Genomic DNA, 11585 nt, shown 5'->3' on the forward strand with positions numbered 1-11585 from the left:
CAGCTTCAGCTTAAGGCCACAGCAAAGATTTGAGCTGCTTTTGTGAATTCGGACACTTTCTGAGTGTGGTGGGTCTGCAAGTACTCCAGCCTGAGCTATGGTTACATGGTTAGTCAAAGAAAACAGGAGATCCAAAGAGTGTGACCACAGTTTCCATCACAGCTGGTTTCACAGGGACTCACAGGAAGGTTAATTATAGCTCCTGCTTCTGTGTGTGTGTGTGTTGCCTTTGCCCTGGCTAGGAGAGGGGAGAGCTTTGTCAAAGGTACTTTTATGTCCTGTTCTTTTGCATTAGATGCATGTGAGTGCTTTCTAAATTCGGATCATTCCCTCTCACGGAAGATTGATGTCATGTGCCAGTGACAGACTGCCAACTAGAAGCAAGGTGAAGGGGTGAAAGGGCATCAGGACGATTCAGGCCACCTTCTGCCACCACCTCCTCAAGTTACTCTGAACTGAAATGGTCACAGGAAAAGATGAACCATTCACAATGCAAAAATAGAAATCACAAGTATAGCCTTCTTGTTCCATATGCGTATTTATATCCACATTATTGTGATTCGGAGGAAAGTAAAAGCAAGCAAGCAAGCACAGAGGTTGAACTTCGTATAAATAGTGAAAAGTAATAGATAAATGGTAAAAATATCCAGCTTCTGCCACTCCAAGTGGTCGCAATGTGAAAGACCAAACCTGGTGAGAAAAAGAGACCAAGCATGAACATTGGTAATTCCAGGATTACTGTGTCATGTTTGGATTCACACGGGCAGTGACAGACCCACGGCAGCCATTGTGTGCTGTGGAGCATTTCCATGAAGGTCATCCCATCTGGAGAAGCAGTGTGATGACAGCCCATCTGAATGTTTGGGAATTATACTTCTACTGTTTTACATGTGCACTAATTATATTCAGAGAGGTGCAAAATATTACATTTGTGTGACGCTTTGGGTTAAAACTCCTGGTAATCTGTCTGTTAGAAGGATTTTTTTCAAAATCCAGTGTACAGAGGTTTAAAAGATGGACTGATTATTCCCTTATGGACGCAGAAACATTACATATTTCAAGGGTGTCCTGTTTGAGAAAAAAAAAAAACCCAGATTCTCCCAGATCCATATCATACACTGTTCAAATTATGTGCAATAATCCAACACAACCTCACAATTGGAGCTATGGAAGCTCAGGATCATAGTAAATGGTTAACTGGCCATTTTGAACTCATCTTGTACATCTGTAGGGTCCAAAAGTCAGAAAATGAAGAGGAGTCTTGAGACTGACCAATGAAGTGGAGTCATTGCTGGTGGACTTCACTGAGGTTGTGTCAAACCACTGCAGCTGAAAACAATCTATTTCTCCACCATCCAATCAGAAGCTTGGAAACTATCTTTTCTGGCCTGATCTTGTCTTACACTGACAGAAAAAGGAGGAAAAAAAGCCTTTGTCCACTTTGTGTAACATTCATCTCGTGGGACATGACCCAACTGACAGTTCATATTGTGTAAATCCATCAGTCCTCGCCTGAGACCCCTTACCTCACTTGAAAACATTAGTCTAATATGACCCCAGACCCCCCTGAGAATTTCTCTGTGTGTTTCAGTCCCTGAAGGACTTACTTTGACCAACAGCATCACGAGCACAAGGTCCAAGAACAAAGACATCAAGAGGTATGTTACAAATAAAAACACCTTTAATGGAGCCAAGAGTTGACATGCAGGAAAAGGGATGTGTGTACAGTGAGCAGTCCCCTGCAGGCAAGATACACAAAGACACACGTGAATGTACCCACAAACGCACAATAAGTGGCAGATAACTTCAGGATATCACTGAAGCTTGAGCTTCCTGTCATGCTCACTCGTGCTGTGTTACACATCCTGTTTGTGTTTTACGACTTCCTATATGTGCCAATGTGTGTGTGTATGTGTGTGTGTGTGTGGCTTTCACTGTGTCAGAATTTTCACATCACCCCCCCCTCAAAGAGTCAGCTTTACTGTCTTCATTTCTGCTTAATGGATTTCCCAGAGCATAAGAAATCGGATAGGTGTAAACAATATCTGGATTTCAAGAGGGACAGCAACTTGCTGCCATATTGCTTACACCTATCTGGTTACATGTGACGTCTAAACTTCTCCCTCTGAGCGGGGTGCCAGGGGTTACTTTGGGACAAGTGGGCTCATCACCTGATTTTTATTTGCAGGACTTTCCCTCTTGACCCATTTTGATTTTTTTAAGCTTGATAGGTCTCAATGTGCGTCCAATCATACGGAGGGACAGTAATCCTAACTTTCCTTAAACATGTTATTGTTTCTATAATAAGCTTTTGTTATTAAAAGACAGACAGCTAGAAGTCAGTCACTCTGTCTGTTGCTACCCACTTCTCCTTTTTACGACTGTCTGACGTGTGTGTGTGTGTGTGTGTGTGTGTGTGTGACTGTAGTTGGTGTCTGAGCTGTCTGTGGCTGCCTCAGCTGTGTTTGTGTGATTTATGTTTCTTGTGCTTTTTCTTCTTTTTGTCCTCTCTGTCAGAAGAATGGTCACGGCGCCTCCTCTTGGATTTGCATTCACTACTGCTGCTGCTGCTGCTGTCACTCTCTGACTCCTTCCTTTCCCTCTTCCTCTTCTTCTTCATTTTCTTCTCCTGTAGGATGAACATACAAGAGGAGAACTTGGTTTTTGTGGCAGTTACAGGAATCTGAACAATGCCAATGCAGAAATCTGTAGCAGACAACAGTTTAAATACATGAAAACCCAATCACTAAACAATTATTTTTCATTATATCTGCACAAAGCCATTTCAAACATCACTTGTAACAGTTCTGATGAAGCTGTCTTGTGTCTCTCAGTGTAAGCAACCATGGAGCAACTGTCATAATGAGATGTGTGGGTTGTTGCATCAGATGACTCACAGACACAAAAAGGAAGGTGGAGGAGAGCTGGAAAAAATGAAGTGAGAGCCATGCAAGAAAACACATATTCACCTTCTTTTTCTTCTTCTTTTTGTCTGAGTTTCGCTGTGGCGCAACTGCGGTGGTCTGCTGCTGTTGCGGCTCTTCATCACCATCTTCAGGCAAAAGAGCGTACTGCAAACCCGGTGCTGAGAAACAGTCCTTTGTAAAGTGACCTGAGGAAGGTGTTGATTTATTAGAGCTGATGCTGTAGAAAGTTGTCTGAAACAAAATCAGCCTCTGTGTTCTGTGCTTTTAAGATATGACTATGTTGTCGTACCCTTGCAGCCGCACTTTGAGCACGTTGTGTTTAGTACAGCCTCCAGTGTGATCCTGTTGCCTGTGTGATCTCTGAACTTGCTACGTCGCCTTGAATCCTGCCTACAAATCACACACAGACAATGCTGACACTCACCTGTCCATACACCCATGCAGAGAGACACACACACACATACACGCACACTCACTCACTCACACTCACACACTCACACACACACACACACACACACACACACACACACACACACACACACACACACACACACACAAAATAAAAAAAGCACTTACTCTGCCATGACATTGTTTGGGTCCAAGTCCCGCCCTGTTCCCTGATTGACAGCTTTCATTGAGAAGGACAACTTCACCTTGTCACCCTGGATCTGAGAGACAGGGGACATACCTTCAGTCATCATGCTCACTTTATAAACACTACAGAGTGTATGTGTGTGTGTGTGTGTGTGTGTGTGTGCGTGTGCGTGTGATTACCTCCCTCCCAATGACTTTGATCCACACCTGCTCCCCCACATCAACAATCTCTGAGGCATTCTCAACCCGTGAGGCTGACATCTCACTCACATGTACCAGGCCTGTATGTGTCAGGGAGACAGTACAGACATCAACCTAAAGAGTAGATAAAATGCTGAGCACAAAGATTTAGACACACAAATGTGTCTTTGCTTTGGCCACAGTGAAATATATGCCTGAATTTCATCAAGATTCAAACATTCTGTTTTCTGATTAGAAATCTTTAAGACTTAAATGCTGTTGTCAGACTATTAACTAGAATTAATTACATTAACTAATGAATGTTTTCATGTTACATACATTCTGAATTCCCATCACTTACTCCAAATTTAAACCCGGTATAACTTAAATGAAATAACATTTAGCTCTGTTTTTTTTTTTCTTTTGTAGCAAAACAAAATAAAACAAAACAAAACGAAACAAACATCAGGATTTGAACACCATGCTTCAGATGCTGAGTCCATCCAACTAAACTTTACTCAGTTCGCCCTCCAGTGGTGAAAATAGGCAGCTGGTGTTTGACATGCAGGTCAAAGACAACTGTGCCTCAACACAGCATCATCAAAAAACTAACCCTAGTGTAAATATAGATATGAGGCTTCATCATTTTCTTTACCATGAAGTCATAGTGTAGGTAGATTCAAAATTAATCTTAACAATGGTTGTGCTACTTATAAAAAATATGTGATTGCACTATAATATTTTCTCCTTCACATCGCCTGATATATGCTGTGTCATCATGTCCTCAAATTGCAGGATGCTGGCTACCTTCCTGTCCCTTTAACAAAAACAATAACAAAACAAAACTCATAATCATCCAACCATTTAACCAACCTTCCTTCTTGTATCCTGGCAGTCTGACAAAGGCTCCATAGACCTGCACAGAGACCACCTCTCCCTTGGCAATGCTGTACATTGGTGGCAGACCATCCAGTCCAGCGGGCTCTTTTGCTGGGTCATCACTGTCAGACATGGTCACTGCTGAGATGCACCACAGGTGTCAATCTAGAAGACTAATAATGAAACACATTTCATTATTGCAGTCATATAAAAATAGAAGAGAAAGTCCTGGTTTTGTCCAATGGAAATTCTGTAGATGACTTCAAATGTCAGGTGTAACAATGGCAACAGTTACAGAAAAGACATGTAACATCAGTGTCTACTTTGAGTCACGATTTCTCTACGTTATTTGTTTTTAGTGTATGTGTTGTGTATGTATGTGCATTTGGCTAAGATGAGATTCAAAATGGTGGATATAAAGACCCTGGCGACCATAAACGCACCTCAACAGCGTATAGTTTAGTTTAGGTTAAAAAACAGTTGATTTCCAGCGGTTGGCACAGTTAAATTCCTATTTGAACGCCAAACTACTGTAATGTCTCGCCTGTTCCACAGTATTTTAGCTCTATTTAATTTTATTCTTGCTCAGGTGCGACTGAGTCCTCTCACGTAGAGATGAAATAAATACTGGTTCGTGTAACTTGATGCGTAAGAGATTCAGATAGAGAATAAAAAAACAATCTGCTGTAACAGTTTAGCTTTGTTTGAAGTAGCAGTGAAGCTAACGTTAGCTAGCTCCAATAAATCATCGTCCTCTACCTGTCTAACCTAGGTAACCCAAATAAAAACAATCATACCCATGCATTAGAATATATACAGACAATACACAGTGTAGCGTTAATTTGTGAGAAAATATATTTAAAGAATATATTGTTACCTTTCGTTTTAGCAAAGTTGCTTCAGTTTTACTTCCGGTGCACAAACGCGTATCAACAACCCATGTAACCAATCATTGTAATCGGTGCGAACCTCGACCAATCACCCGCCTCATACCCAACGGAAGTACTCCTCCTGTATTCTTCGTTGGTGCCGAGTCGCTCGACGTTCTTGTATGAAAGACGTCCATTCATTTTTGCAAATTATAGCTTTAATATTCATCACTTTTGCTGTTTGTTTTTTTTTTCACTAAGCCGCGATGATTGAACCTAAGAAGAGAGCGGCGGACATGGCGGTGGTTCCCGCCGCCGTGAAGCGGCCCCGGACGGAGCTGGTGGCGGCGGCACAGTCTCAGCAACTCGTGGCCATGGTACGGAGAGTACTACTATATGTACTGTATATACTGGTGACTAGAAAAGTACATACACCGTGATTCACAACAACACATTTACCCAACGCCTTCTCAAGTATAACAGTTGGACTACATATTGTTTTTAGGTGCTTAAACGGGACTAGGTTACCAGCTAAGCCGATAGATTCCAGGAAAGGAAAATAACAACGTTAACTCAAAAGCAGGAAATATTGTGATGCGTTGAATTCACATTGGTGTTTAAACTTTATGTCTATAATGTTGATTATCTGCTGGGAATTTGGCATTACACATTATTTCTGCAAGACTCGAAAACGCGGTTTGCAGTCCAGTGTAACGAACAACTACTGGATATTAGACCTAAATGTGTGTCACACTTATGATGTTGAGAGAAGGTCTTCTTGTTATTGTACTACACAGTCAGTTGCCAGGTTAGTAGGTACATCTAGCTAAAATGAATGCTACCAAATACAGCGATCTTGTAATACTTTATAATGTTCAATTTTGTTTAAACATTTTTAAAGAGTATTTTATTCAGTTTTTCATGGCTTTATTGTAATTGCTCTAATGCATACATCCATCTAACAATTCACTCAGCCCTGACCAGAGAGTCAGACAGCCACTATGACCTGTGATGTGTCTCCCATAGGGCCCCCCGCGCAGCTCCAGCCTGCAGGCCCCCATTATGCTGATGTCTGGCCACGAGGGCGAAGTCTACTGCTGCAAGTTTCACCCCAACGGAGCCACACTGGCCTCCTCGGGATTTGACAGGCTCATACGTAAGACATTAACAATTCAACTAATGCAAACAGCGGACAATCCTGCTGTTCACACATCTTTGTTAAAATGTATTCATACTCCCAGATTCTGTGAATAACCTTTCTTTGCTGCAGTGATGTGGAATGTGTATGGAGACTGTGACAATTATGCCACTCTGAAGGGCCACAGTGGAGCAGTGATGGAGCTGCACTACAACACAGATGGCAGGTATGAATATCATTGGGAAAGTGTGGAAGGTGTGCTCGGATCTGAAATGAACTGTAATAGCAAAGTGTATAGCATAAACTTGCCGTTGTGAGTGAACAAATGAAGGGTGGTTTGTTCTTGATTCAGTGAGTCAATACTTAAAAAAATGTATTTGTGTTATTTTGGTGTTGGAGCTTGTCACAAGGGTGAATATATGGGTAGAGTGTGAGTGTATTCAGAGGCAGCAATCTGTATACAGTTTGTGTTCAGTTATATTCAAACAATTACATTATTAGTAACACAATCCTTGAAATGTTTAGAGTCTCAGTGTCTAGAAAAAGATGACCATCTGCGTCTTCTCACTGCATTCCAGCATGCTGTTTTCAGCGAGCACAGACAAGACCGTCGGTGTGTGGGACAGTGAAACGGGCGAGAGGGTTAAGCGCCTGAAAGGCCACACCTCCTTCGTTAACACCTGCTACCCAGCCCGCCGAGGGCCTCAGCTCATCTGCACCGGCAGCGATGATGGGACAGTCAAGGTGAGATTTCCAGCAGATCATTAAGTGAACTGACCTGTGTTGATATGGCATGATGTTAATTGAATTTCTGATCATAGATCATTGGGTTCAACATACTCTATAGTGTCAATAACAGACAGTGTTTTGTAAAACGAGTATCTTTCTACTGATTCATCTCAAACACTAGTTCTTGGTCTGATCAGGCTCTTGTTTATCTTTCTCTTCATGTTTGTCACCTCGGTAGCTGTGGGACATTCGTAAGAAAGGGGCGATCCACACTTTCCAGAACACCTACCAGGTGCTGGCTGTGACATTCAATGACACCAGCGACCAGATCCTGTCAGGAGGCATCGACAATGACATCAAGGTACTGTGCTGTCACCGTTATCATGTGATCCGCAGCGGCGTATCCAGCTAGCTGTGGCAGGAATGTCTAACAAGCATGTAAATTTGGCAGGCACCAGCAATTTTCTTATCTGCAACAATATAAGTGAAGTGTGTGTTTGATAATGTATGGCTTTTGAAAAACAAATATAATACATGACTCAAGAGAGAGGCAGACCCCAGTTGTGCTGGGTGGAGGCTTTACACCAAAATGTTTTGATGTTGACAGCACAGGGGCCAGGACCGATGACGTTACCACTTCACAGCCGAAAGCAAACAATAAGAGAAACAGCACCAGAAGAAGTCTCAGGATCTTGTGCTGTGTATGTTTTCCCACCCTTAGTGTTTATTTATTTCCCTAATTACCCGCCCTCGCTGGCTAAAAAATACACCCTCCTCTAATCCATTTACACCCACACACAAAAAAAGTATCACAGTTATGACCATGAAAGTTATTTTAAAAGAGTAAAAAAAAACCTACAGCAGTGAGAATAAAGACAAATTAGATTATTACAAACAGTGCCGGCAGCTTTTCTTACAGCTTACAAGAACCGCTATGGATATTAAACTCTGTGATAGCGGTGGGAACAAAGCACTGCTCACACGTGTTTGTGGAGGCGATGAGTTCAGTCATTAAGAAGCCACACACTAATATGTGTTGTTGAAACATATTGCATTTACCATTTGGGTGTGAGCAAAATAAGGTTCTTAAGCACAGTATTTAGCTCATTGTCAAGTGTGCTGCGCAGATGCCTCCCTCGGGTTCTGCTAATCCCATGAAATGGTGAGTTCGCTGCTACATCCTCCTCACTCTTGCATCTTTTATAACGATGTTGAAGAAAAACACTGGTGTTTTGTCCTCATTCTGCTACCTACCTCTTCCACAGATGTGGCTGCAGGCCCCTTTGTGATTTTTGATGCGTCGTGTTGTTCATGTGCTGTTAGAACATCGGTTTTTTTTTTTGTTTTCCCCTGAGCTCCAGCTGCAATGACAGCTTTGTCTTGGCCTGTGGATACTGCTCCAGCTCAAGCCTACTCTTTGCTCGTCACCTGTAGGCCTACATACTGTCTATCCTTTTGTATAAACCCTGTCAAAAGCTGTTTTTTGTGTCTGTGTGTGTGCTGTGCAGGTGTGGGACCTGAGGCAGAACAAGCTCATTTACAATATGCACGGCCATGGTGACTCAGTGACTGGACTCAGCTTGAGCTCTGAGGGATCTTACCTTCTCTCAAACTCCATGGACAACACAGGTGGGATGTTTGTGTGCATGTTTGGAGAATAAAAATAGCCTTTTCTATATTCTTTATCTTCTATGACTGAATCCTTGTGTGTATCTCTGTAGTGCGTATTTGGGATGTTCGGCCTTTCGCACCCAAGGAGAGATGTGTGAAAATTTTCCAAGGCAACGTTCACAACTTTGAAAAGGTAACAAATAACTCTCTGCCCCTTTTTGTAGTTTGCTGTAAGCTGTAATGAAATATGTTCGTCAACAAGCCTTTTTCCCTGGTTAAGACTCGACGTTGATGAGACGGCATCAACATCTTTGAACACTGAGACTATTTTAATGTGCAACATTGTTATTTTTTCTTCAAGCAGCACTGCGTCTCTTCAGGACTACAGCGGCACCACACAATGAGCACAGTCAGGGCTCGGAGTCGTTTTCATCAACTGTTTTACAAAAAGTAAATTATAGTTAACAATGACAGCAGCAGAGCTCGGGGAAAAGAAATGAGGTGATATTTGAAGCCATTTTTGTTACAATGAGGGCGAGAGCTACTGAATAGATTGCTTTATCAGAAGGGAAGCGACGTGGCCATGAAATAGCTGGTAAGAATACAACAAACCTGAAGAGACACATTTAGGCTCACCACGAAGAAATTGCACTCCGCTGGTGCCTGTAGCCTGGTGTCTTTCCCAGAGTGTCAAACGTAGACGCTTTGTCTCCTACGGATGCACAAGGTGCCCTTTAGCATCCGTATGAGACACACCGGGCTTCCGCCTAAGTCCACTGGAAGCCCATCCTCACTCAGCAAGATGATGTATATAGACAAAGTCTGCAAATGGAGGAAGGTGGGGTGGATGGATGGGTCAAACAAATGTGTGACTTTCACCCAAGAGATCAGAAGCGTCGGTATTTGACGCTGCGCAAATGAGAACAGGTTGGAATCTTGGACTTGCAGCTTGTCGTTGTGTCACAGGTTCCCTTTTCCTAAAACCGCATCAAAACATGTCACTCCTTCACGTGCAGTCATCATCACTTGGTGCCTTCATCCTGTGAGCTGATACAGCCAATGCCTTTTTCCATAAGTGACGAACAGCTGCAGTCCTGCTGGCGGTGTTTATGCCTGTTGTCGACTGCGGTTGCATGCCTTTCATCCTCCCCTCGCTCTCTGCTGTCCGTTCTAATAAAGAAGTTCATCTTTCCTCTTATTACTGTAGCTCACATGTAGAATGGCTGTGTCGTGTTGCTAATGCGGTTTCTAACTATCTGCTCCCGTCTCTCAGAATTTGCTGAGGTGCTCCTGGTCTACTGACGGCAGTAAGATAGCTGCAGGCTCGGCTGACAGGTGAGAGGCAACAAAACACATAAAAAAACAAACTTGCATATTCTGAAATTGATACCTGCATACCAGCATGTAAACAAATGTACAAGTATCCCTATATACACACTCATATACTGTACGTATTTATCATAACCTAAATTGTTGAATTGAATATGCATTTTAAGAACTAAACATTCATTTAACCCACTGAGTTTGTGTCCAGAGTTTTAATGCTTTAACACTTCAGTTAGAACGTATATTATTACATAAGTCCCCCTTTCTAAACACATATCCCTCTTAAGTTGCAAGCTCGCTGTAATCTCGATGCTTTTTTACCTCTTTCGATTGATTTTCTATCTTGATCCACCAACAACAGAGCAATTTGAAAAAAATACAGAGCACAAAATGTATCACAACAAATCTCCTTCAGTCTCATGTGTCTCAGCTTTGCATCATCACTCCAGCTATTCTCTCTGTCTGTGTTTATAGATTCGTGTACATCTGGGACACCACATCACGTAGGATCCTGTACAAGCTGCCGGGCCACGCCGGCTCTGTCAATGAAGTGGCCTTCCACCCAGAGGAGCCTATTGGTGAGTGCAACGGCTTTAGTTTCAGAGTGCACACAGTTATATATGCAAGAAGAATGGAATAGTACATGTTATATATAATAACAACAAGCTTTTCCTCTTTGTCCCTCCACAGTGCTGTCTGGCTCCAGTGATAAACGACTCTACATGGGAGAAATTCAGTAGCGTGTGCGTGTGTGCGTGTGTGCGTGTGTGCGTGTGTGTGTGTGTGTGTGTGTGTGTGTGTGTGTGTGTGTGTGTGTGTGTGTGTGTGTGTGTGTGTGTGCGCGCGCGTGCGTGCTTGTGCGTGCGTGCGTGTGCGTGCGTGTGTGTGTCCTGCCTATGGGTGGTGTTCGACAGTGGGTTAGTCTGTAATTTCATGTGCTCCAGCTTGTCACAGAACAACCTCAGGACATGTGTTTGAAGTTTATTACGCTCAGTCACAACAACTTCCACAATGACTTGGTTTTTTATTCTGATTTCTTTCTTTTTAATAAACTTCTGTACTCTGTAAAAAAGCGTCTTTGTGGATTCTTTTGTCACTGTTGCACTTTGCTGTTTATGTGCAGATAAAAGATCCATCCACTTTCAAAGAAAACATTGTACCTTTGATTCTACTACATTATATGACAGTTGTGTTAACTATTTACTTTGGGAAAGAGGTGCAGTTCAAACTAAGCAGCAGGTTATGGAGTGCTTGTTACAGGTGGACACATTACACTGACAAGCTTTGATAAGAACACGAGGGGGAAATGTAAGAAAAGACTGGTTCTGTGGA

At 42.5% G+C, this 11585-nt stretch overlaps 2 protein-coding genes across 3 annotated transcripts; one reads left to right on the forward strand and one right to left on the reverse strand.

The window, feature by feature from the left end:
• Window positions 1-1663: 1663 nt before the first annotated feature.
• On the reverse strand, window positions 1664-5523 carry zcchc17 (zinc finger, CCHC domain containing 17). 2 transcript variants are annotated; one of them, XM_070984496.1, is made up of 7 exons: window positions 5458-5523; window positions 4575-4753; window positions 3702-3802; window positions 3504-3595; window positions 3217-3317; window positions 2970-3112; window positions 1664-2629 (listed from the first exon to the last, which is right to left on the reverse strand). In XM_070984496.1, the coding sequence occupies exons 2-7, from the start codon at window positions 4711-4713 to the stop codon at window positions 2456-2458; spliced, it is 750 nt and encodes a 249-aa protein (XP_070840597.1). In that variant the 5' UTR covers window positions 4714-4753; window positions 5458-5523; the 3' UTR covers window positions 1664-2455. The 2 variants fall into 2 exon arrangements, with proteins under 2 accessions (XP_070840597.1, XP_070840598.1); XM_070984497.1 differs by having other exon boundaries at window positions 4575-4745; window positions 5458-5520.
• A 59-nt stretch (window positions 5524-5582) lies between these two features.
• Window positions 5583-11325, forward strand: snrnp40 (small nuclear ribonucleoprotein 40 (U5)). Its single transcript, XM_070984671.1, has 10 exons — window positions 5583-5826; window positions 6476-6605; window positions 6720-6813; window positions 7166-7331; window positions 7555-7677; window positions 8825-8945; window positions 9038-9120; window positions 10201-10262; window positions 10728-10831; window positions 10944-11325. The coding sequence occupies exons 1-10, from the start codon at window positions 5716-5718 to the stop codon at window positions 10991-10993; spliced, it is 1044 nt and encodes a 347-aa protein (XP_070840772.1). The 5' UTR covers window positions 5583-5715; the 3' UTR covers window positions 10994-11325.
• The last annotated feature ends 260 nt before the right edge of the window (window positions 11326-11585 follow it).

The sequence above is a fragment of the Chaetodon trifascialis genome, chromosome 17 (genome assembly GCF_039877785.1).
Source record: "Chaetodon trifascialis isolate fChaTrf1 chromosome 17, fChaTrf1.hap1, whole genome shotgun sequence".
Taxonomy (NCBI): Eukaryota; Metazoa; Chordata; class Actinopteri; order Chaetodontiformes; family Chaetodontidae; genus Chaetodon; species Chaetodon trifascialis.

What these genes read in the sequence shown, in the direction of transcription:
- zcchc17 (XM_070984496.1), bottom strand. Translation starts at nt 4,713, where the DNA reads ATGTCTGACAGTGATGACCCAGCAAAAGAGCCCGCTGGACTGGATGGT. An exon ending in CCAAACAATGTCATGGCAGA is followed by an intron (nt 3,318 to 3,503) that starts GTAAGTGCTTTT and finishes TGTGATTTGTAG; the next exon opens with GCAGGATTCAAGGCGACGTA. An exon ending in CTCAAAGTGCGGCTGCAAGG is followed by an intron (nt 3,113 to 3,216) that starts GTACGACAACAT and finishes CACCTTCCTCAG; the next exon opens with GTCACTTTACAAAGGACTGT.
- snrnp40 (XM_070984671.1), top strand. Translation starts at nt 5,716, where the DNA reads ATGATTGAACCTAAGAAGAGAGCGGCGGACATGGCGGTGGTTCCCGCC. An exon ending in AAACTCCATGGACAACACAG is followed by an intron (nt 8,946 to 9,037) that starts GTGGGATGTTTG and finishes GTATCTCTGTAG; the next exon opens with TGCGTATTTGGGATGTTCGG. An exon ending in GCTGCAGGCTCGGCTGACAG is followed by an intron (nt 10,263 to 10,727) that starts GTGAGAGGCAAC and finishes CTGTGTTTATAG; the next exon opens with ATTCGTGTACATCTGGGACA.